At 44.2% G+C, this 24,465-nt stretch overlaps 1 protein-coding gene and 1 pseudogene across 2 annotated transcripts in view; one reads left to right on the top strand and one right to left on the bottom strand.

Annotated features, from left to right (window-relative positions):
- Positions 1 to 10,517: 10,517 nt before the first annotated feature.
- The window catches only part of ZNF777 (zinc finger protein 777), a 32,665-nt gene continuing 18,717 nt past the window's right edge, over positions 10,518 to 24,465 (bottom strand). For both annotated transcript variants that reach the window (XM_044678458.1, XM_044678459.1), the window contains exons 4-6: positions 23,136 to 23,249; positions 12,549 to 12,797; positions 10,518 to 12,025 (exon numbers count right to left, since the gene is read on the bottom strand). In XM_044678458.1, the coding sequence (XP_044534393.1) occupies positions 10,848 to 12,025; positions 12,549 to 12,797; positions 23,136 to 23,249 (1,541 nt within the window). In that variant the 3' untranslated portion in view covers positions 10,518 to 10,847. The remainder of the gene's footprint in view (positions 12,026 to 12,548; positions 12,798 to 23,135; positions 23,250 to 24,465) is intronic.
- LOC123249436 lies at positions 16,617 to 17,745 on the top strand (annotated as a pseudogene).

Here is a 24,465-nt window from a genome sequence, read left to right as displayed (position 1 = left end):
TTTGATTTGATTTTTTTTGTTTCTTGACATGTCATTAAGTCATTAACTTTCATGTGCCCAATTCTCATTTTTAAGAAATCATTTTGTTTAGAGAGCTTTTGAACTTATTTTACCATTTAGCCAATTCTACTTTTTAAGAAACTGTGTTCTTCATTGGATTTTTGGGTGTCTATTTCCATTGAGCCAATTCCACTTTTTTTTAAACCCTTAACTTCTGTGTATTGGCTCCTAGGTGGAAGAGTGGTAAGGATGGGCAATGGGGGTCAAGTGACTTGCCCAGGGTCACACAGCTGGGAAGTGTCTGAGGCTGGATTTGAACCTAGGACTTCCCATCTTTAGGCCTGACTCTCAATCCACTGAGCTACCCAGCTGCTCCCTGCCAATTCCACTTTTTAAGGTGTTATTTTCTTCTTGTATTGCTTTCATTTCTCTTCCCCATTTTTCCTCTGCCCCTCTTGAGTGATTTTGAAACCCTTTTTGAGGTCTTCCAGAGCATGAGGCCAGTTACTGTTTTTGTTTTCAGTTTTGCATGTAGCTGCTTTGATCTCACTCTCTTCTAACTTCGTGCCTTGCTCTTCTTTGTCTCCCTAATAATTTTTGGTGGTTAGGTGGATTTTTTTTTATGTTTCCTCATTTTCCCAGTCTTTTTCTTGAATTTTATTTTTTCATATAGGTGGGCTGTGGTCTATAAGGGTAGAGGGTGCATTCTCTTAAACTTCTGTTTCTCCTTGCTGCTTACCCTCACCTCTAGTTCTGAGTTTCTGCAAGTTTAAGTTCTTCCAAGGTGGTATGATGACCTGTGGGGCTGGGAGCTCTGAAATCCGCCTCCTGCTGCTAAATAAGCCTCCTCCAAGGCCTGTTGATGGCTTGCAGGGCTCAAAGCACTGTGAGCTACTTGGTGCTGGTGCCCCAGGTCTTACTCTGGGCTCATACTGGCCAGGCCCATTGCAGGCTGCCTTGCACTGGGGTTCAGGTCCAAACTGCAGGCTTGGCTAGGGGCTCTGGGCTTCCCCTTCAGCTTGTCAAGTAGGTACACTGAAGGCCACCTTGTGCCAGGGCTTGGGCCCCACTTCAGATTTGGGTAGGGGTGCCAGGCCACACTCTGGGCTTATATTGGCCAGGTGCACCCCAGACTGCTTGTGCTGGGGCTTGAGGTCTCACTGCAGGTTTGCCCTATGTCTTGGAAGTTCAAGGGATGAGCATGGGGTTCTCTGCAGGGTCTTGGGGTCACAATGTTGGATAGGGCCCAGGTTCAAACCTAAAGAAGTAGGGGAGAGCTGGGAGGCCTTCTGTTGGCTTGTGCAGGTGCTCCACGGTGCCACTTTGTTGAAGGCTATATTCTCTCTCACCCCCATGAAACAGATCCTCTTTGCCTACCTTCCAAGTTGTTTCCTGCTGGAAAATTCTCACTCTATTCCCTTGTGTCTCTGGCACTCCATTCTTTGTTCTGAATCATTTTAAGGTTGGTCAGAGAGGATTCTCAGAGGCATCAGAGCTTTCCTTGCCTCCACTTTGCCATCTTGGCTCCATCCCCCTCTACAAGCCAAGGCTCCCTTTCCTAGCGTCCAGGGCCCAGGCCTCGCAGCTCCCACTGTTGCCAGGCTTTCTGTATTCTTGTGGCCCTTATGCCAGCTCGTCTTCACAAGAGGATTCACAACTGGATTTGAAACAGCCACCTCTGGGCCTGGGTCTGAGCCAGCAGGGAGGAAGCCGTAGGACCTGCGCCCTCAGCCAGCAGCTCTTTGGCCTCCAGGCCTTGCTAGCAAGAAGAGTCTCTCCCAATTCCTCAGCTTTTTCTGCCTGCCTGCCTGTCTGTCTGTCTGTCTGCTGTCTGTCTCTGTCTTTCTAGCTCTCCATCTCCCTCCATTTCTCTCTCCTGCTTCCCACAGCCAGCCCTCTCCTGGATGCCAGGACATTAACCCAGAGGCTAGAGCAGGAGGAAGGGCAGGACTTTTTTCCGAGGCACCTGGTAGAGGGTCAGCAGGAGGAGCAGAGACAAGCCCCAAAGCAGGGCAGGAGGCAGAGGCTGGAGGCACATGAGAAGCCAGAGGGCGAGGGCAGAAGCCAGCAGCAGAGGAAGAGCCCTGGGGTCAAATTCAGGGACGAAGGAGATGAGGGAGCAAAAGGAGGCCCTACCAGGCCCAGGACCAGAAACTTGGACGCTTGTGGCTTTTATGTGCCCATAAGGACCAGCCTCCCGAGCCCTAAGAGCAGAGAGAGCAGGCCTGCTGGGGTGGGTGCTGGGCAGCAGTTGGCTCTGATAAGACTTTACATTCTTCTTGAAGCTTCTGTGGGCACAAGAAAAGGATTGAAGAGGCGGGAAGGTGGCAGCCAATGGGAGGCTGCTGGACATGGCCGGACTCTGTTTACTCTGAGGCTCTGACATCCCCAAAGAGCAAAGAGAAGCCTGTGTCATGCAGGCCACAGACAGGCATGCTGGGGGCCTCCAGGGAGTGGGGCCAGCCTGAGCTCAGGGAGGTGCCTTGGCCTGGGCCCAGCATGCTTGGAATGTGGCAGCCACAGGTGGGAAAGAGGCTGAGGCTGGTAGAGGCTGGGTTCTTGCAGACTCCTGGGAGGCCAGGAGGAAGAGGAACATGTGGAAGGCCCAAAAGGTGAGGCAGCTGGTAGGGGGCACCTGGATTTGAACCAGGGACCTCTTGATCTGCAGTCAAATGCTCTACCCCTGAGCTATACCCCCTGGCCCTCAGGGATACCCTTAATTAACACCTTTACAAGCTGCCACCACATCCAGAGCACCTGCCTTCCTGAGTCATTGCCAGTGGTTTGGAGAGGCCTCCCCAAGGCCCAGCTGCCAGCCTTGACCCTGGGCACAAGAGCCACGTCCAGGGAACCCCTCTGAGGGTCCCCCACACCCACCAAGCCCTCCACAGCCTCAACCAGCCCTAGCCATACGGGGCAGCAGCTTGTCGTCCCTCCTCACCCAGACAAGCCTGGCAGCCCCCGGCTGAGACTGTGTTTTGGGCTTTTAGCTTCAATATGGCCCAGAGACACGGCAGCACAGCCCTCCGCAGGAGCTGCAAGTCCTCTTGTCCTACCACAGGCCTCAGGGGAGGCTGCCAATCACCAGGAGAGGGCTGGGGACCACAGCAAGGCCCTCTCTCGAGCACCAGCAGGTAGCTCAGACCCTTGCCAGATAGCTGACAGACTTGCTCCCTTTCTTGATGGGAGACACACAGTAAATGGCCCACTTGGGCCCGAGCCAGCAGGCAGGAAGCCCCCAGAGTCCTGCACCCTCAGCCAGCTGCTCTCTTAGGCTGCACAACTTCCAGGCCTGGCTAACCAGGAGGGCCTCTCCCAAAGCCTCAGTTCTAGCTCTCTGTCTCTGTCTGTCTGTCTGTCTCTAGCCTACTTTTTGAGCTTTTCCACAGACAGCTCTAACCTGGATTCCACATGCATTAACCCAAAGTTGCCTATAGTCGCTCAGTCGCTGAAGGGTGAGAGCAGGAGGACGGGCAGGGCTTTTGCCTACATGCCTGAGGGTTGTGTGAAAAGAAGGAGCAGAGGCAGGACCCAGAGGCAGGGCAGCTGGCAGAGGCTGGAGACACACGAGAAGCCAGGGGGCGACGGGCAGAAGACCCGCAGGCCCAGGAGGAGTCCTGAGGGAGCAAAGACTGACCCAATGACCCTGGGGAGGGGTAACAGAGAGGGTGTGTGCCTGGTCAGCAGTTGGCTCTGATAAGACTTCACCCTCTTCTTGAGGCTTCTGAAGGTACCAGGATACCTTTTTTTCTTCCCAAGTTTTAAAAAAATTTTTTCAGTTACATGTAGAAACAATATTTGTAATTTAAAAAAATTTTAACATTCTGACTTCCCCCTTCCCCATCTTCCTCCAAGCTTCCTGAGGCTATGACTAGCCTGACATTAATTATACATCTATATTTCAGATAATACATAGGTCCATATTGCTTATGTCAAGACAGAGGAGCCATATTGCATACGTTACACACACTCACCAAGACCTACGTCTCTCTCATGAAACACGATGGAAGGCGGCAGGCTTCGAGCTGCCTCAGACTCCGAAGGTTCCCTCTTTGGCTGTGGAGAGCGTTTTCCTCCTGAATCCCGAGTGCTTATCTGGGAGACTCGCCTTCCTGGTCACCGTTTAGTCCTTCTCAGTGGAGCATCACAAAATCTCTCTTACTACACACGTTGTTCTCCTGGTTCTGCTCACTTCACTTTGCCTCCGTCCAGGGAAGACTTTCCAGGTTTTTCTGAACTCTTCCTATTCCTCATTCCTTATGGCACAAGAGTATTCCATTACAACCATATCCCACAACTTCTTCCTCCATTCCCCGAATGAAGGATAAACCCCTCAGTTTCCAATCCTTCACCACTTAAAAAAAAAAAAAAGAAAAAAGAGCTGCTAAAAACATTTTGATACAGAAGAGGTTTTGCTGGGTCAAAGGCTATGCATAGTTTTTGTCCTTTTGACTGTGGTTCCTGGTCCCATATTGCTGTCCAGGATGGGTGAATCAGTTCATCATTCCACCAACAGTGTATTAGTATCACCATTTTCCCACATCCTTCTAACACTTCTAACATTTTCCTTTTAGGTCATGTTAACCACTGTGGTCGCTTGAAGTAGTATCTCAGAGTTGTTTCAATTTGCATCTCTCTAATTAAAAAATGATTTGTATTATTTTTTCATATGACTGTGGATAGTTTTATTTTCTTCCTCTGAGAATTGCTTATTCTTATCTTTGGACTATTGTTGGTTTGCAGAATCTTTTTTTTATTCTTATAAATTTCACTCAATTCTCTATATGTTTGAGAAATTATGCTTTTTTTCAGAGTTAATTGCTATAAATTTTTTTTCCAAATTTCTTCTCTCTCATCTAATCTCAGTTGCATTGGTTTTATTCATACAAAGTCTTTTAAATTTCCTGCAATCATAATGATCTATTTCATTTCTCTTAATGTTTTCTGTTTTGTTCAGTCATAAATTTGTCCCTTATCCATAAGTCTGACAGGTACGTTTCCGTGTTCCCCTAATTTGTTTATGGTGTCACCCTTTATTTCCAAATCAAGTATCATTTTGACTTTATCCTGGTGTTTGCTGTGAGATGTTGATTCATGCCTATTTTCTGCCATACTACTTTCCAGTTTTCACAGGGATTTTTGCCAAATAGTAAGTTTTTTCCCCCAAAGCTTATATCTTTAGGTTTATTGAATATTAAGTTGCTATAGACATTAACTCTGTGCCCTGCACCCTCAGCCAGCTTCCTTCTTTGGCTGGGCAGTCTGGCTAGCAAGAAGTATCTCTCCAAGGCCTCAGCTCTTTCTGCTTCTGTCTCTGTATCTCTCTCTGTGTCTCTCTCTGTCTCTGTCTCTCTGTCTCTCTGTCTCTGTCTCTGTCTCTGTCTCTCTGTCTCTCCCTCTCCCTCTATTTCTCTCTCCTACATTTTGACACTTCCCATAGCTAACCCTAACCTGGATGCTAAAGACATTAACCCAATATTTCCTGTAGAAGTTTATGGAGCTGGAAGGTCTGAGTGCCTAGAGTAGGAAGAAGAGCAGGGCTTTTGCCCTTTGCACCTGAGGGGAGTGTCAGTAGAAGGGGTAAACCCAAGAGGCAGGGCAGCAGGTAGAGGCTGGAGGCCCACGAGAAGCCTGAGGACAAGGGGCAGAAGACACACTTGCAGGCACAGGAGAGCCCTGGTGCCAAATGCAGGGACCAAAGAGAAGAGGGAGCAAAGAGGAGCCTCTGGCCAGGCCTGGACCTTCTGTGCTTTTCTACGCCCCTGTGTGCCCCTGACCGAGGGATGATGCCTGCTGAAGTGTGTGCATGGTCAGCAGTTGACTCTGACAAGCTGGGGGCCTCCTCTTGAGGCTTCTGCAGGCCCCAGAAGAGCGCTGGATTGGCTGGAAAGTGGCAGCCAATGGGAGGCTGCTGGACCAGGGCAGATTCTGTTTGTCCTGAGGTCCTCATAAACCCCCTAAGAGCCAGGAGAAGCCTGCATCATCCAGGCCACAGACAGGCACGATGGGGGCCCCTCCAGGGAGTGGGGCCAGCCTGAGCTCAGGGAGGTGCCTTGGCCTGGGCCCCCCATGCTTGGAGTGTGGCAGCCACAGGTGGGAGAGAGGCTGAGGCTGGCAGAGGCTGGGTTCTTGCAGGTACTTGGGAGGCAAAGAAGAGGAACATGTGGAAGGCCTAAAAGGTGAGGCAGCTGGTAGGGGGCACCTGGATTTGAACCAGGGACCTCTTGATCTGCAGTCAAATGCTCTACCCCTGAGCTATACCCCCTGGCCTTCAGGGATACCCTTAATTAGCCCCTTTCCAAGCTGCCACCACACCCAGGGCACCTGCCTTCCTGAGTCATTGCCAGTGGTTTGGAGAGGCCTCCCCAGGCTGGCCCAGCTGCCAGCCCCTTTCCCTGGGGACAGAAGCCATATCCTGTGCCTCCCTCTGAGGGTCCCCCACACTCACCAAGCCCTCCACAGGCCCTCTGGACTTCAGTCATTCCAATAGAGGCCCCAGTCATATGGGGCTGCCTCTTGTCCTCCCTCCCCAGTGCAGTCCCCAAGCTGACAGGACACAATCTCCCCCCCACGGGCCTGGAGATGGAGCTGAGACAGTCTTTTGGGCTTTCCGGTTCCGTGTAGCCCGAGGCGTGGAAGCCTGACGCTGGGCAGAAGCTGCAAGTCCCTTTGCTCTTCCACAGGCCTTGGGAGACTGCAGGTCGCCTGGATAGGGGAGGACGCCCATGTCCGCTTTGGGCAGACCCCTTGCCTTCGCCCAAGAAGCGATCGTGATGCTGTTCTTCCAGGGTCTCCGGGTAGGTCTGAGGCTCTGCTGGAGGCTGACCCTGAGGGAGGCCATCGGGATGCAAAGAGACTGGCGGCAGGCCCTGTCCTGGCCGGGTGTAGGAGCCCGAGAAGGGGCTCAGTCTCTAGGATCAAATGGAGGTTCCTCTTTTCGGCATTTGAATCCTTTTTTGACCTCTCCCGCTACATTTTCCATCTCTTTACACTCTGTTCTCCCCCCAGTACTCTACAATGCAGTGATCCTCAGAGTCAGATTTATATCCTGACGTGGACCTTCAAGCTATAACTCCAGCTAGAGAGCAGGCTGGCCACTGACCTAAACAGAGGCAGGGCATATTTGATATATTTGAGATGCCAAGGGAATATCTTTATTTCACATTATTATCCCAATAATAACTTAATGATGCACTACGGTTTATATAATATTTTTTTCACAATTGCCCTTTGAGACAGAAAAGTCCAAGCCTTATTAATCTTTTTAAAAATAAAACCTTTACCTTCCATCTTAGAATCAGTGTTGTGTATTGGTTCCAAAGCATGAGAGGGAAGGGCCAGGCAGTGGGGGTTAAGTGACTTGCCCAGGGTCACACCGCTAGATTAATTTCTTTTTTTAAAAAAAGAAGAGGAAATGGAGGTTGGTAGGAATTAAAGACTTTTAACCATGGTCATATTTCTCTTTAGTGAGTACCTAAGACAGAATTTACCCCCAGCCTTTCTGACTCCAAATCCGAGTTTTTGTTTCACCATAAAACACTCTCTCCCCAACTTGACTGCCATGCTGTATGAAATTCCACCTTTAGAAAGTGATTAAATTAAGCCTATGGGTTTGGCATTGATTCTCAGCATCTGTTTTAAAATGAAATCTGCCTAGGGGCAGCTAGGTGGCTCAGTGAGATGAGAGTCAGGCCCAGAGATGGGAAGGTCCTGGGTTCAAATGTGGCCTTAGACACTTCCTAGCTGTGTGAATGTAAGCAAATCAACCCCAATTGCCTAGCCCTCACTGCTCTTCTGCCTTGAAACCAATACTTAGAGTTGATTCTAAGACAGAAGGTAAGGATTTTATTTTAAATTTTATTTTAAATAAAGCCTTCCTTGGAGAAGTAATCGTTTATGCTGCTCTCAGTTCTATCAGGGATAACTTCTAAAACCTTATCAGAAATGAGCTCATACTAATGTCAGAATTAAATGATATCCTCCTTGTGGGCACATGGGATCAGGGCAGGGAGGAAAAGAAAGAAAATGTGGGGAGCTCGGGGAGCTGAATCTTTGGGCTGAAGAACATCAAAAGAGGATGAGGTGGGGTTGGGGGGAGACAAAATTAACTCCGATTTCACAATTGAACTGCCAGTTCCAGTCTCGCAGGTGATGCTCATCTTTTATGAACACTTTGTTTTCTAAATCTGGGTTTCCTAGGAAAAGGCAGACTCTGGAAGCCCTCACTTATTTCTGGCTATTATGACCAGGTGGGGTTGTCATGGCAATGCTAGGTATCAAATTCAAGTGTTCTTAGGGTCCACTTAGCACTGGAGAGAAGGCTGTGTCTGGAGCCAGAAAACCTCAGTTTAATCTTAATCTCAGATGCTGTGTGACCCTGGGCAAGTCATTTAAACTTTGGCTGCCTGCTTCCTTGTCTGTAAAATGAGGTTAGAAATAGAACCTCAGTGTTGTGAGGATTAAATGAAATATTTGAAAAGCCTGTAACCCAATGTCTAGCATTTTGTCGCTCAGTTGTGTACTACTCTGTGACCCCATTTGGAGTTTTCTTGGCATAGATACTGAAATGCCATTTCCTTCTCCAGCTCATTTTATAGATGAGAAAATGGAGGCAAACAGAGTTAAGTGACTTGCTCAGAGTCACACAGTTAGGAAGTGTCTGAGGCCCAATTTGAATTTAGGTCATCTTGACTCCAGGCCTGATATTCTATCCATGGTGCCACTTCACTCCTTATCTAGTAGATAACTTAATAAATGCTTGTTCCTGACTTCTTCCTATAAAATGAGGGAGTTTTATTTGGGGGGGTGTGTGTGTGTGTGTCACAGACCACTTTGACAGTCTAGTAAAACCTATAAAACTCTTCTTCCAATGATTTTTAAAAAGCCTTACCTGGTAGCTTAGAATCAAGACTAAATACTGTTGCCAGCACAGAAGAGCACTAAGGGTTAGGCAACGGGGGGTTAAGTCACTTGCCCAGGATCACACCAGCTATGAAGTGTCCACCTAATTGCGGTTGGTAAATAATTGTGGCCAGTTCTACATTTTAGTTAGAGGTTAATGAAAAAAAGATGTATTCCATTCCCATCCCCACAATCCAAGTTCAGGGAGGCTCTGCAAACAGACCTTGAGTTAACACCAACCTAGGGATGAGCTGCGAGTCCAGCTCTAACATTCTAGGATTCTGTGTCTCTATAGACTATCTACCCTTATCAGCATGGACTCTGCCCGCAAAACTGACATCAGTTAACTGACTTCCAGCTCTATCTAGTGCTCACCTGGGGCTCTGTCAAGGGCCACGGTGGAGAGACAGTTCTGCGCAGCTTGACCTTCTGCCTTCTCCAAAATCTGCCTTCATTCTTTCATTGGTGCCTATAGCATCCCTCTAGATAGAGTTAAAGCTCCTTAAGGGCAGGGGCTTGTTCTGAACCTAATCCACAAAGGCCTGGGTATACATTTAGTATGGATTGCCTCCTCTTTAGCTCATCCCTTCATTCTCTCCTGATACAAGTCATTCTGAATGCCCGGCTTCACTTTTAACAACGTGCCACTCTCTTTTGATCCTCTATTGTGTTCTTCGGCATCCATCTCACATCCGAGGTGGTTGGACTCGATAGCTAAGGCGCTTTCCAGCTCCAACATTCTTTTCTTTGTCTTCTCCCTTAAAATGTACTTTCTCTAAACCAGTCGGCGCCTCCTGCCCTGCCCCAAGAGCTCCAGGGAGGCCAGGTGATATCTAGACTACCCTATCTGCTGCTCGCTGCTGATCCTCTCTCACTGTTTGCTCACCATTTCCTTCCATTTTCACCGGACCTGTTCAGTGGGAAGGGGCGAGAGAGATCCTTCATGCACATTTACACTACTTTGTAAGGGCAGGAACTTTGCTATCCCAGAGGTGGCTCCTTTGCAGGCCCACCAGGAGTCTTCAGTTCTAAAGGAAGTGTATTCACCCAGTGACAATCCTCCGTCCACAGTGAAGCCTTCCCATATAGCTGCAGCTGTCAGCAATGTGTCTCTTTCCTGAGAGCGCAAGGACTGCACACCCGGCACTCTGGCACTTCCTTATCTTAGTTTGGTCATTGAATGGACCGCTGTTGACCCTGTTTTCTGATCTTCTCCTCCGTTCTGTCTCCAGGCAAGACTACAAACCTCTAGAAGGCAATGACAAGTCTTCAGTCCCCGGCAGACTTCACCTGGCAAAGGGCCTGGCTTGGTGGGTGTCCAGAAAAGGTCATCAGACCCAGCGGAAATAAAGAGGATGGACATAGGCAGCCGGTTGCCCATACCGCCACACTCCAGCCAGCCCCACGCCAACCCCCAAAACAAAATAAAGCAAAAACAAAAACAGCAAACAGGAAACACTCGTCTTTTAAAAATTACTCTATTATTATCAAATAGAACCACAGTATCCAAAAGGTAATTATAAAGTTCTATCCCCTACTAAATCAACTTGCACCACCCCCAGGAGACCCCCAGAAGACCCCCAGAGGCCGCGGCCAAATCACTCCCCCCGTGCTGATTGGTTTCATCCATTTTATTGTCAAGGAAATTAACAACCCAAGGGGGTTCCCCAGGCCCTCACGCTCCCCTTGGGGCAAAGGATGAGGGAAGAGGGGCAGAGTTCAACCTGGTCTCACTACCCCCATTTTCCTGGGGGCTCAGGGTGGGATAGGAGGTTACAGTAAGGGGGAGCTTCCCCTTGGCCCCCTGCCCCCAATCTCTGGGGTCCGCTCTCCTCTGGGGGGCAGGGAGGCTGGGCAGGTACAGAAGAGGGGTCATTCCTGGTTCCCCCTGCCCGAGTGCCCCCCCAGCGAGAAACAAGGCCCAGGGACAGGGGGGCAAGCCTGGCTCACTCTCCGGTGTGAGTTCTAAGGTGGTACTTGAGCGACTGTTTGTAGCGGAAGCACTTAGCACAGTGGGTGCAGGGGTAGGGCCGCTCGCCGGTGTGTGCCCGCTGGTGCTCCAGCAGGTGGTGTTTCTGGGTGAAGCGCTTGCCGCACTCGGTGCAGTGGTAGGGCCGCTCGCCGGTGTGGATGCGCCGGTGCTCCAGCAGGTGGTGCTTGCGGATGAAGCTCTTGCCGCACTCGGGGCAGGCGTGCGGCCGCTCCCTCGAGTGGACGCGGCAGTGGTTGGTGAGCTTGGACTTCTCGCTGAAGCTCTTCTCGCACTCGGGGCACTTGAAGGGCCGCTCGCCCGTGTGAGTCCTCTGGTGGCGCAGCAGGTGCGAGGGGCGGCTGAAGCTCTTGCCGCACAGGCTGCAGATGAAGGAGACCTCGTGCTTGCCCGCGTGCACGCGCTGGTGGATCACCAGGCTGATCTGCAGCCGGAAGCTCTTCTTGCACTCCGGGCAGGTGTACGGGCGCTCCCCGGTGTGCGTGATCTGGTGCTTGGTCAGGCTGGACTTGTGGCTGAAGCTGCTGTCGCACTCGGAGCACTGGTAGGGCTTGGTGCCCGCCCCGCCGCCCGCCCCGAGGCCGGGGGACTTGGGCCGGGGCTTGAGCGAGTGCTTGGGGTTGTAGGCGGGCCCGCGGTCCGGGGAGGCGTAGCCACCTCGCACGCGGTGGATGCGCTGGTGCAGCGTGAGCTGCTGCTTGTGGCGGAAGCTGATGTCGCAGTCCGCACACTCGTAGGAGCCCTCCTTGATGTGGTTGCGCTGGTGGATGATGAGGTTGATCTTGAGGCGGAAGCTCTTGCCGCACTCCATGCACGTGAAGGGCCGCTCGCCGCGCCGGTTCCGCTGCTGGTTGGCCGCCGCTGCCGCGGCTGCCCGGGGCTCGCTCAGGGAGGGTGGCGCCAGGCGCTTGACGGCAGCGCGGCCTCCCAGGTGCAGGTGCGGGCGGCCCTCGGGGCCCTCCTGGGGCGCGGCCACGGGCAGAGGCGCCGGGTACAGGCCACCATCGTATCTGTCAGACAGCGGCCGGAGGGCCTGCAGCTGCTGTGCCGCCTCCTCCTCCTCATCCTCCTCCTCCTCGTCCTCCTCCTCTTCCTCCTCGTCCTGCTCCTCTGTTTTGATCACGATTCCCTCGGCTGTGGGGAAAAAAGCAAGAGAGAGGCCCCATTAGCAGCGAGGAGGCTGGGCCCCCTAATTCTCCGGCAGGCTGCGCGCTCTACACTCTGCTTTCCTCTAAGGCAGAGCCCCATCTCTACATCATTGGCTAACGTAAGTACCCCAGGAGCCCCCACCCCACCCCCAGCCCTGGGCTCTGGCTGGACTCCCCACTTGGGAGGTGGAGCTGGAAGGACATATAGATACCCCAAGGTTGAGCACGCCCACTTTACAGAGGACCCAAAGGTCACAGGTACAGCCACAGCGATGCTGGACTAGATAGCAGGTCTGACTGCAGGAGAGCCAAAATGGGACCCCGTTTTATTCCTTTTTGTTCAGTTTAATAAACTCTTCAGCAGGACACCCCCAGTGGCCCCCCGAGCTGGTCTGGGATCCTCAAAACCCTCGCCTAAGAGAAACCGGGATTTTCCTTGCCGGAGGAGACCCAGGGGCAGCTTTCCCCCAATCATACAAGGAGCAGTCAGCCCCCACCTCCCATCTTACCTGTACAGTTTCTTTGCTGCACCAGCATCTGCTTCAATTCACTGAAATCCCGGGTGTCCTCAGGGGATTCCCTAAGCCTGGTCTCCTGCTGGGTGTCTGAATCAGGCTGTTCCCCACAGGCTTCCCCGAGCTCCGACTCCTGAAAGCCATGTTCTTCCACCTGTCCTGCCAGTGGCTCTGGTGTTTCCAGGCTTTCTGAGCCTTCATCATTCGTCTGTACTTCAATTTTTATCACAATTCCATCATGTGCTGGAAGAAAAGGAGAAAAAGGGAACTTAGGAAATATCCATACATCACTTTCAGAGATCAACCTGTCCTGTTTCCCTCTCTTATCCCCATATAAGCGTCACATCTCTGGTGTGGGCTGGATACTATGGACTCTCTTGATAGGATTGACCCTCCTCTGTGACTGAGGTGGGCTGTGTGTGGTGTGTAATTGGAAATCATGTACCTTTAAAACTACATTACCCAGGAGCCCACTGACTTCCTGTCGGTCTGACCTAGACAAGAGATAAATTCGGTGGGTGTCTATGTCTAGCTGCTCTTTCCTTCCTATGAGGGCAGCTATGAATGTGGGACTTTTGAACAGATAGATTAGCCTGGACATGTGGTTTTAGTTTGTTACTTTTTTATTCCTTTACTTCTAGTGATTATTAGTAAATCTTATACAAATATAATATTTGAAGTTATTATTATATATCAATTTTAATTTTTACAATGGACCCTCATGGGAGTGGAGGATGGATCAGTGATCTTTGGAGGCCCTTGGGTCAAAAGGCCTTATTGGACTATACTGTCCTGCCTTCCCCACTACACTGTGCTCAGGCCCTTATAGAAAAAGTCACTGACATGAGATGTTTCTGTGTAAGATGGGCCTGACTTAGAGCAAAGTCACCCTGCAGGGAAAATATGTAGTTTATTAACACATCCACCAAAGCTGCTTCCAGAAAGGCCAAAGCAAACGGCTCTAGCAACAAAAGAAATCCATACTGAAAGGCTATGAGATCCAAAGGCACATAGAAATCAACTTTCAAGATATCTTAAAAAGGAAGGGGGGGAAGATGAGAGAGTATTCCAAAAGAATGAAAAAGATTATAGACTACTATTTAAAAAGAAAAGGTGACCAAGAAGACATCAGCAAATATGTTTCATCATCAAAAAACCTGAAATAATTATGCAATATATCCAGACTTTTAAAATGTATTCATTTATGCTAATTTTTTTCTTTAAAAATATTTACTCAAAGGGCTATAAAAAAAATGCCTGCCCTTTGATCCAGCCATACCATTGTTGGGTTTGTACCCCAAAGAGATCATAGATAAACAAATTTGTACAAAAATATTTATAGCCACGTTTTTTGTGGTGGCAAAAAACTGGAAAAGGAGGGTATGTCCTTCAATAGGGGAATGGCTGAACAAATTGTAGTATATGCTGATGATGGAATACTATTGTGCTCAAAGGAATAATAAACTGGAGGAATTCCATGTGAACTGGAAAGACCTCCAGGAACTGATGAGAGGAGCAGAGCCAGAAGAACACTGTACACAGAGACTGATATATTATGGTAAAATCGAATGTAATGGACTTCTGTACCAGCAGCAATGCAATGACACAAGACAGTTATGAGGAGCTTATGGTAAAGAATGCTACCCACATTCAGAGGAAGGACTGCAGCAGAGGAAACACAGAAGAAAAACAACTGCTTGAACACATGGGCTGAGGTGGACATGATTGGGGATGTGGACTCGAAGCTACCACACCAATGCAACTAACAACAATTTGGAAATAGGTCTTGATCAATGACGCATGTTAAAACCAGTGGAAATGTGCATCGGCCATGGGTGGGGGGAGTGCGGGGGGGTGAAGGGGAAAGTAGGAGCATGAATCATGTATCCATGTTAAAAATGAATATTAATAAATGTTTAAAAAATATTATTTACTATGTGGGATGTCTGTGGAAGGGGAGGAGGATGGGATATTGAGGGAAATTATAGTGATGTAAAAAAAAGATAGCAATAAAAAGTTATTTTTTTTTAAAGTATTATGAAGAGGCATCTAGGTGCCTTAATGACCAGTGAACTAGACCTGGAGATGGGAGATCCTGGGTTCAAATATGGCCTCAGATACTTCCTAGCTATGACCTAGCTTGACCCTGGCCAAGTCACTTAATCTCAGTTGCCTAACCCTTACCACTCTTCTGCCCTGGAACTCAATACTTAATATTGATTCTAAGCCAGAAGGTAAGGGTTTAAAAAAAACGTAATCTGTGCATGGATTGAAGGAATCTAACACATAAAGGAATAAAGAAGCCTTTTACCTGTGGTATTTTTTTTTTTGTGTTCCCATTACACAACTGATTTAAGAGGTTGACTTGACTCTAAAAGCATATTAAAATATCAAGAAGGCATTATGGATATTGGGTAGACCTTTTGTGGGTGACTCATGGAAAGATATGGACAAGAATCACTCAGGATGAGATCTTCCAAAGTGGATGAAGGACCAACATCATCAGTCATCTACTGAAACCTGAAGTATTCTCATTGAGTACCAGAACCTCATGAGCCATCCACTTTCTTTTCATCTAGGGTCAGCCTTATACCTAGGCAGAGTAGGCTCTCTGGATCACTCTCAAGACTGACTCCTCTGGCTTGGTTAAACAAACATGTAGTAAGCACCTACTGTGTGCAAATTGCTATACAAAGTGGAAGATAACAATTTAGGGAAAAAACCACATCTGAACCAAACCAGCCCTTCAAGGCTTCCTAGTGTGGCCTTCTCCATAAATGCAGATTCCTAATGTGAAAGGAAATTCTTGGTTCTCTTTGTCTATTCTGAGCTTACACTTGTAAAAAGGAAATCCTTTATTCTTTCTGCCTAGTTGGAGTGAACCCTTTGGTTAACAATAACTTAAGTACCCCTGCTTAATACCTCACTAGATTGTGAAGACAGGATTAGCTCTCCTTTGTTTACCTTTTAATTGAATCAACACAAGCTTGAACTAGGTGGAGAAGCTCCCAAACCACTTAGAGAATTCACAGCTTCAGAAACTCAATTAGCCAGGAAAGTGTGAACCCTTTTGATGAGAATTCACACATCCAGAAGGTAAGAAGTGGATCTCACAGACACTGCCACCCTGGGCAGTGCTAGGCAATTTGGAAGCTGTGATTGGCCCCTGTGAAGAGGGGAAGAGACAAGAAGCCACTATAAAAGGCCCTGAATTTCTGGGACTGAGAGGCCAGCTTCAAGGAAGTCAACTTCAAGAAGAAAGTTGCCTTAAGGAAGAAAGTCAGCCTCAGGGGTCACCTTCAGCTCGAGTCATCATCTTGATCTGCCTCTTGGAGGGAACTTGGGTGAATGGATAGCTGGCTTTCCCTTCCTGTCTTCTGGAGAGAGTTTAATTCCAATTGAAGGTCAACAAGTCCTGGCTGAGTCAAGCACTGGAGCAATATTTAGTTTGATAGGCTAATGTTTTCTCTACCCTTTTGTATTTCTCTACTTTCACTCTTTCCACTTCTTTTGTAAATAAAAGCTATTAAAGGTCATTTTGACTTTGAGCAATAATACTTTTAATCAGCAACCACCATTATTATTTATAATTTTCATATATTATAATCAAACTGTTAATTTTTAATCCCTACAACTAAGATGAATTTCTCACACTACTAACAATGCTGAGGTCTTCCTCTTAGATTTAAGGACTTGAAAAAGATTTGAAGGCCTTGGAAAGAGGAGTAGGTACAAATAATGGAGATGAAAGAGAAATAACAAAGACAAACTGTTGACATCTCAGTTTTACCAGAGGTTGAATTAAGAAGAGCACACACAGATCATCCAATAGTGTTTTGGCCTGAGTGCTTCAAGGATGACAGAAGAATACTGTTTAGAAAGGAAGCATTCATGTAATCACAAAATTACAAATTCAGGGAATGCCTTTGTGGAGAAGTTTCCTATAGTGTACTCCAACCTCAGACCTTGGTTAAGGGACAAAGTACATTACAAGTCCCAAGCCAATAGCTCTCTTCCCTTCAGCGCTTCCCTGGAGGAGGCTTCTGTCTCTTACCTAGCATCATGCCCACCCTCAGGCCCCTTGTGAAGCCCAAGATCATCAAAAAGAGAACCAAAAAGTTTATCCGGCACCAGTCTGAGAGATACATCAAGATCAAGAGAAACTGGGGTAAACCTAGAGGCACTGATAACAGAGTACGAAGATGACTCAAGGGCCAGATCTTAATGCCCAACATCAGCTATAAGAAGCAATAAGAAGACAAAGTACATGTTGCCCAAAGGGTTCAGGAAGTTCTTGGTGCACAATGTCAAAGAGCCCGCAGTGCTCCTGATGTGCAACAAATCTTACTGTGCTGAGATTGCTCACAATGTTTCCTCCAAGAACTGGAAAGTCATTGTGGAGAGTGGCTCAGCTAGCCAATCCAAGATCACCAATCCAAATGCTAGACTGAGGAGCGAAGAAAATGAATAAAATACTTTGCATGTCTTTATTTGTCTTAAATAAACCCTCAAACTACAAAAACAAAACAAAACAAAAAGCCAAAACAAAACATTTCTGATATTTCTGCTCCCCTGTGGAAGTTCTGGGCCCTGACACAAGTCTCAGGTGGTATCGTGAGGACTGGTCTCAAATTATGTGTCAAATCTACATCAGGAGGGGGAAAGGTGCTTTAGAGATCAAGTGCTTTGGACAGGGGAATGAAAGGAACAGACACACACACATTATTAGAACTGGAAAGGGCCTTTAAGATCAGCCACTCCAAACCATTCACTTTGCAAATGAGGAAGCTGAGTTGGAGAGGTGAAGAGACTTGTCCCAGGATCCCAGGAGCCAATTAGTGCCACAGCCAGGCTCTAACCTGGCATCTCTGAACTCCTGGCCTGAATTGTGTCATGCTATCTACCCATGTAGTTTTTTTTTTTTTTCAATAAATTTTTGTTGATATCTTTTGATTTTTTTACATCACCAAACTTTCGCCCAGAATCCTTCCCCTTCAAAGATAACCATCCCATATAACAAATATTCTTAAAGAGAAAAAAAAATTAGTAAAACCAATCAATACATTGAAAAAATCTGGAAATATGAGCAATTTATCACAGCCTTACACCTCTGTAAATAAGTGAAATGGGGATGTCTTCTTGTTCTTCTTTGGGGCCAGACTTATTCTTTTTTTTTTTTTTAAACCCTTGTACTTCAGTGTATTGTCTCATAGGTGGAAGATTGGTAAGGGCGGGCAATGGGGGTCAAGTGACTTGCCCAGGGTCACACAGCTGGGAAGTGGCCAGACTTATTCTTTATAATTTTGCAACACACTCTTTTGACTGCTTTGTGGCTATTTCCATTGTAATTGTCATTGTATCTATTGATTTTTTGGTTCTGTTTTCTGTGTGTTAGATTGTCAGTCTTCCCATGTTTCTCTTTATTCATCATATTCATTTCTTACTGCACAATAATATTCGGTTACAGTCATATATCACAATTTGCTTATAGCCATTCCTCCAGTTGATGGAATATAATCCCATGTCAGGGATGCTCTTCCTCCTCCACTCCAACTATTGATCTCCTTGGCTTTCTTTAAGTCCCAACTAAAATCCAATCTTCTACTAGAAGATTTTCCCAAACCCTCTTAATTTTAATGCCTTTCCTCTCTCATTTATTTCCTGTTTATTCTGTATATAACTTGTTTGTTTACTTTTTGCTTATCTGTTTGCTCATTATCTCCTTCACTTATCTATGAGCTCCTGGAGGGCAGAGACTGTTTTTTGACTTTTAGTATCCCCACTGCTTAGCACAGTGCACAACACATTGCAGGAGAAACTTAATAAATGTTTATGGAGTGACTGCTGGACATCCAATCTGATTCTAGTTATATACTACCACAAAAGTGCTTCTATAAATATTTTGATATATATGGAGACTTCTAATCAGTGATCTCACTGGGATATAAGCTTAGTAGTGGAATCTCTGAATCAAAGGGTATGGACATTTTAGTCACTTTACATAATTCCAAATTGCTTTTCAAAATGGTTATACTGATTCAGAGCTCCATGAACAATGAACTAGGGTTCACATCTTCTTACAACCCCACTAACATGGATTATTCCAATCTTGTCATCTTTACCAATTTTCAGGACTGAGGTAAAACCTCATTTTGAATGACATTTCTCATTATTGGTGCATTCTTTCATATCATTGTTAATAGTTAGCAATTCTTTTGAGAATCATCCATATCTTTTTTACCTTAAACCGCTTATCTATTAAGAAATGGCTTTTAGTTTTACATCTGTTAGTTATCTTGGTTTGGAAATTCTGAAAGCATATAGCTAATTAGTAGCCTTAGATGACTTCTAGGCTTGTCAAACTAAACAAGTCCAAAAGTAAGCTCATTATCTTTCTCCCCAAATCTATCTCTCTTCCTTACTTCCCTATTTCGGCCAAGGGTACCACCATTTTTCTAATCACTCTGATTTGCAACCTCTTTGTTATCCTATAATCCTTATTCCCACTCACCATATATTAAATTCATCACATAATCAATTGCCCAGCCTACTAACTCCTATCTTCACAAAATGTCTCCCATACATCCACTTCTCTCCACCCTAGCTCAGGTTTTCATCAGTTTTGACCTGAACTATTGAAATGACTTCCAAATTGGTTTCACTTCTAAAATCAGATATAAATTCCTCTAATTTGGCTTCAAAGTTCTTCATCACTTGGCTCAAACTTATTACATACTTGATATATGTTAAAGTTCTCATTAGTTCTAATATTCTATAAACTTATGATTCTGTGATGTGCAATGACACCATTACCTCCTTTTTTAAAAAGTTTTAAAATAAATTGTTGTATTGATTCCTATTATTTTACCTCATATTGATTCCCACGTATACTTACTTCCCTCTACTCTTAACTTTTAAAAGAGATTTTAAAAGAAAAAAGCACCACATTAACTTTAAGCATTTGGCAGAATATTCCCTATTCCATGCTCATTGAGAGGTGCATTTTCTAAAATCTTTTCTAGAGCAAAACTTGTTCATTTTAATCACACAGTCTTCATTTTATTGTTCTTTCCAGTTTCACTGTTTTAGTTACTGGGTATATTGTTTTTCCTGGTTTTGCTTACCTCACTCTGCATCAGTTAATAAGTCTTCCCATGTTTCTGTGGCTTATGTGACTTTATTAGTGAGGAATGTTCCCTTCTGTTCCTATGTCATGACTTATTTAGCCATTCCTGGGTTAATATGCATTCATTCTTTTCTAGTTCATTATGACCACAAAAGTGGATGCAATGACACTTTGGCATATGTGGGATCTTTCTGTCTTTGACTTCTTTGGTGTATATACCCAGCAATGGAAGCTCAGAGCATAAGGATATGGACAGTTTTTTGTTTTGTTTTGAAACAATACTAAGTATTGGTTCCAAGGCAGAAGAATGGTAAGCAGTAGGCAATTAGGGTTAAGTGACTTGGCCTGAGTCACACAGCTAGGAAGTGTCTGAGGCTAGATTTGACCTCAGGATCTCTGGTATCTAGACTTGGCTCTCAATTCACTGAGCCACAAAGCTGTCCCCATAGGGATATTTTAGTTACTTCCAGTGAGGTAGAATTCCAAATTGCTTTCCAGAATGGTTAGACAAATTCACACTTCCACTAGCAGCCTATTCCAGGCTTCCCACAGCTTGTCCAACTTTAAAAACTTCCATCTTTTGTCATCTTTGCTAATTTGCTGGGTATAAAGCAAAACCTCACAGCACTTCTTTCCCTTGGTAACCTTCAATTCCCATAGGTACACCTATCATCTTCATACCAGTGACTCTCAGTTCCATATATCTTGCCCTTATATCTCCTGTGAGCTTCAGACTCTCCTCATAAGCTTCCTATAAAGCATTCTTTTTTTAATAACTATATTTTTATTCTGAATTTAAAGACTAAATAAAATTAGGATTTCTATATACAAAGTAGAACCAAGAAAAGAAGGCTGTATGTGAATCTAATTTTCTTAAGTACAGCTTGTATTTCTTTTAAGTGTTTGATAATTTGAACACATAACTTTCAGTTAGCTCACTTGTTCCTTTTCTTCTGACTTTTTGTTCTCTTGTGCATTAAAAAAATGCTTTGATGATCATTTTTATTTTTCCTTTAGTATTTTGGTAATCTATCACTAGGCTCCCACTTTGCCACCTCCCAATCCTTACTCCTACCAATGGGGATAAAGGAAAAAAAACAAACAAACAAATATGCATTGTCAAGTAAAACAAATTCCCACATTGGCCATGTCTTATTCTGCACCCTAAATCCATCACTTCTCATTCAGGAGATAAATACAATCTTCATCATCAGATCTCTAGAACTGTGGTTGACCACTGAGCGAAGTCTTTCAGAGTTGTTTTTCTTTACAGTGCTATTATATAAACTGTTCTCCTGGTTCTGCTCACTTCTTTGCACCAGTTCATATAAGTCCTTCTAGATTTCTCTGGTTGCCATTTCACACTGTTAACTCATATTGAGTTTACAGCCCACTCAAATCGTCAGTTAACTTTTCAGGCAAACAAATATACATAATCAAGCAAAGCAATTTATCTCAATGACTGTATATAAAAATATTGTCTCATTGTGAACCCCAAATCCATCACCTTTCTATAACAGATAGCATTGATCCTCTGGAATCCTGAATGGTCACTGTATTGATCATAGTTCTTACAGCTTTCAAAGTTTTGTTTTTACAGTATTGTTATTGTATGTGCATTGTTCTCTTGGTTAATCTAGAGACATAAATTTTCTTCTACTGGCTAAATGTATAAGAAAGGCTTTGATATGTTATCTCATTGTTGCTTTCTTTGATGAAATTACCTCTTGTTTTTTATTTGTTCTTTGATTCACCGGTTTAGGATTAAATTATTTCATCTCCAATTAGTTTTTAGTCTTCAATATTTTAAAATTTAGTCCCTTATTGAATATAATTTTTACTTGCATTGTGGCTAGTAAAGAACATTTGATTTTTCTGCATTTGTGAGATTTTATGCCTAATGCACAGTCAGTTTTTGTAAAGGTGCTATATATACATTGAACTGAAAATTATGAATATTCCTTTTTGGTTCCATTCAGTAATTTCCAGGGATCTATTATATCTAACTTCTAAGATTCTATTAGGTCTATTAGGTCAGGGGTAGCTAGGGTGGCTCAATGGATTTAGAGCCAGGCCTATAGGCAGGAGGTCCTGGATTCAAATTTGGCCTCAGATACTATGTGACCCTGTCACTTAAACTCAATTGCCTAGTCTTAGATCTTTCTTTCAGATGTAATTTTGGGGAAAGGGGACAAAAATCTTCTTTTGAGAAATTTTTGCTCATTTTTGACCACTTATCTATTAGGGAATAGCTCTTGTTCTTATATATTTGTATTAATTTCTCACACATTTTGGATATCAGATCTCTATCAGAGATGTTTGATGCAAAGAGTTTTTCTCAAACTAATACTTTCCCTTTTTGTTCTAGCTTCAATAATTTTGCTGTACAAAAGTGTTTCAATTTTATGTGTACAAAATTTTCCATTTAGTTTTAGGTCACCATCCTCTTTTGATGGGGAAAAACGAAGGCCCAGATATAGGCATGAACATGCCTGTGGGTGGTTAGCATTCACAGGCTTTAAAAGTTCTCCAGGATGAGCCAAATCCCTTGAACTCTACTGCTTTTCAGTGCAGAGTAAGGAGGTACATAAGAACCATAGCAGCAAAGAACAAGACCCAAATCAGAGCCATTTAGAAATCCATCAAAATTCTTAGTTTAAGAAACAATTTGTATCCTTTCTTAGCAATCCCACTACTGCGCAATACCCTCCAGGGAATCAAAGATAAAATGAAAGGTCCCAAGTGTCAAGTGAATATGTTAATATTCATAGAAGCACATTTGGAAATAGAGTAGATGCCCACTGCTGGGGGAATGGCTAAACACATTTACATATGAATACAGTTTAATATTATTACATATCAATGATGAATATGAAAGATTCAGAGAAATAAGATGAGATTTGGATGAACTAATAGAGCAAGAACCCAGAGAACAATACAAACAATAACATAATATGGTAAATAAATAATAAATAAAAAATAAATAAAAACATTTTAAAAAACAACAGAATTCAGAATAAATGGAAGTACCCAGTACTGAATCCAGAGGTGTGATGACTACGAATGCCAAATGAAGCAGATGAGAACAATCACAGTTCCTATTAATTGGTTGGTTTTACTTTATTCTTTGTTTCAAGGGAGGGTTATGTGTGTGCATGTACATATGCGAGGAGGGAGGAAAGTACATGGGGAAATGAATTGTAGTATAAAAAATATTAAAACACTAATAAAATTTGTTGAGTTATTTTGATATTTGGTAAACATGAAAAGGGATAGAAATCCTCAAACAGGTCTCATATTCACCTTCAGATATTTTTTATTTACAATTTGTTGCATTAGGTTCTCTAACATATATCCTCTTTCTAATTTATCTCAGAAGAGATAATATCCAATAAAGGAAAGTTACTTAGAGTTCTAGGGAAAAATACTCTGTATTAATCCTACCAGCCACTTACCAGCACTAGGGTCAGTTGGAGTTTCACCTTCCTCAGAATCTTCCTGTTCCTGCATGGTAGGCCTCTCTCCTCTTTCCATCTGTGACATAAGGTCCGGTTTGGAAATTGCATAGTCTGACCAGGAAAAAAAAGAAACAAGAAAGATCATGGGACAGTGTTAAACCAGGTTCTATTAAGATGCTGAATGTGCTTATGTGTTATACTAGGAATTAGCCTTTGAAAATGTGTATGCTCATCATATAGTAGTGTTTAGGCATATTTTCTTCTGTATGTTGTATATGTAATCTGTTCTATGGGTTGATCTATTTCTTAGCTAATGATCAAATTGTTTTGAATAATTACTGCCTTATAGTATAATTTGAGATCTGGGGCTGCTAGGTCCCTGTTGTTTCCATTTTTTTTCTTGAAATCACTGACAATATTTTCCTCAAATTTTGTTTTTTAAAATAATTCTATAAGCTGATCCTTTGGTAGTTTGATTGGTATGGCCTTGAAGAAGCAATTTAGATAATATTGTCATTTTTATTATATTGGTTCCTGCTCCTCATGAGCAGATTACTATTTTTCCATTTTTTTAGGTAAAGAGTTGTTTATAGTTGTGTTTGTTTTTGTATGTATGTAGTTCTTATGTATATCTTAAAAGCTAGATTCCCAAGTATTTTATATATCCTATAGTAATTTTAAATGGAATTTCACTTTCTATTGCTTCTTATTGGGTTTTTATTACCTATAAGATCTATTAAAGTAGAAAAGCTCATGACCAAACAAGAAACATAGTATCATGAAGATAAAATAGATAATTTTGATTACACAAAATTTAAAAGTTTTTGTACAACCAAATCTAATAAAAGTAAGATTAAAAGGGAAACAATTAACTGGGGAAAATATTTGTATAAGTTTCTCTAATAAACGTCCCAAAAATAAGGAATTAATTCAAATTTATAAGCAAAAACACCATGGCCTAATGGATAAGTGGTCTAAGAATATGAAGAGATGATTCTCAGAGAAAGGCTATCTATAGCTATATGTGAAAAAAATCTTCCTAATTAAAGAGATCACAATTGAAGAGATTCTGAGATTCAACCTCACGTCCACAGAAAAACTGAGAAAATGATTACAAAAAGTCACGGAAAGCTTTATATTACATGATGTAGAATGGAGTAAATAAAACCAGAAGAACAATTTATGTAAGACATTATGTAAAAAATGATAAAATTTCAAGATAAACTGATGAGAATAAAATGAATAAAACCAGGAGAACAATTTATACAATAACATCAACACTGTAAAAACAAATTTTTAAAGGGTTGTTGTATAGCAGAGGAATTAA

Source organism: Gracilinanus agilis, chromosome 5 (genome assembly GCF_016433145.1).
Source record: "Gracilinanus agilis isolate LMUSP501 chromosome 5, AgileGrace, whole genome shotgun sequence".
In the NCBI taxonomy this organism is placed as follows: Eukaryota; Metazoa; Chordata; class Mammalia; order Didelphimorphia; family Didelphidae; genus Gracilinanus; species Gracilinanus agilis.
Note: the sequence above shows the minus strand (reverse complement) of the source record. Positions and strands in the feature narration are given on the sequence as shown.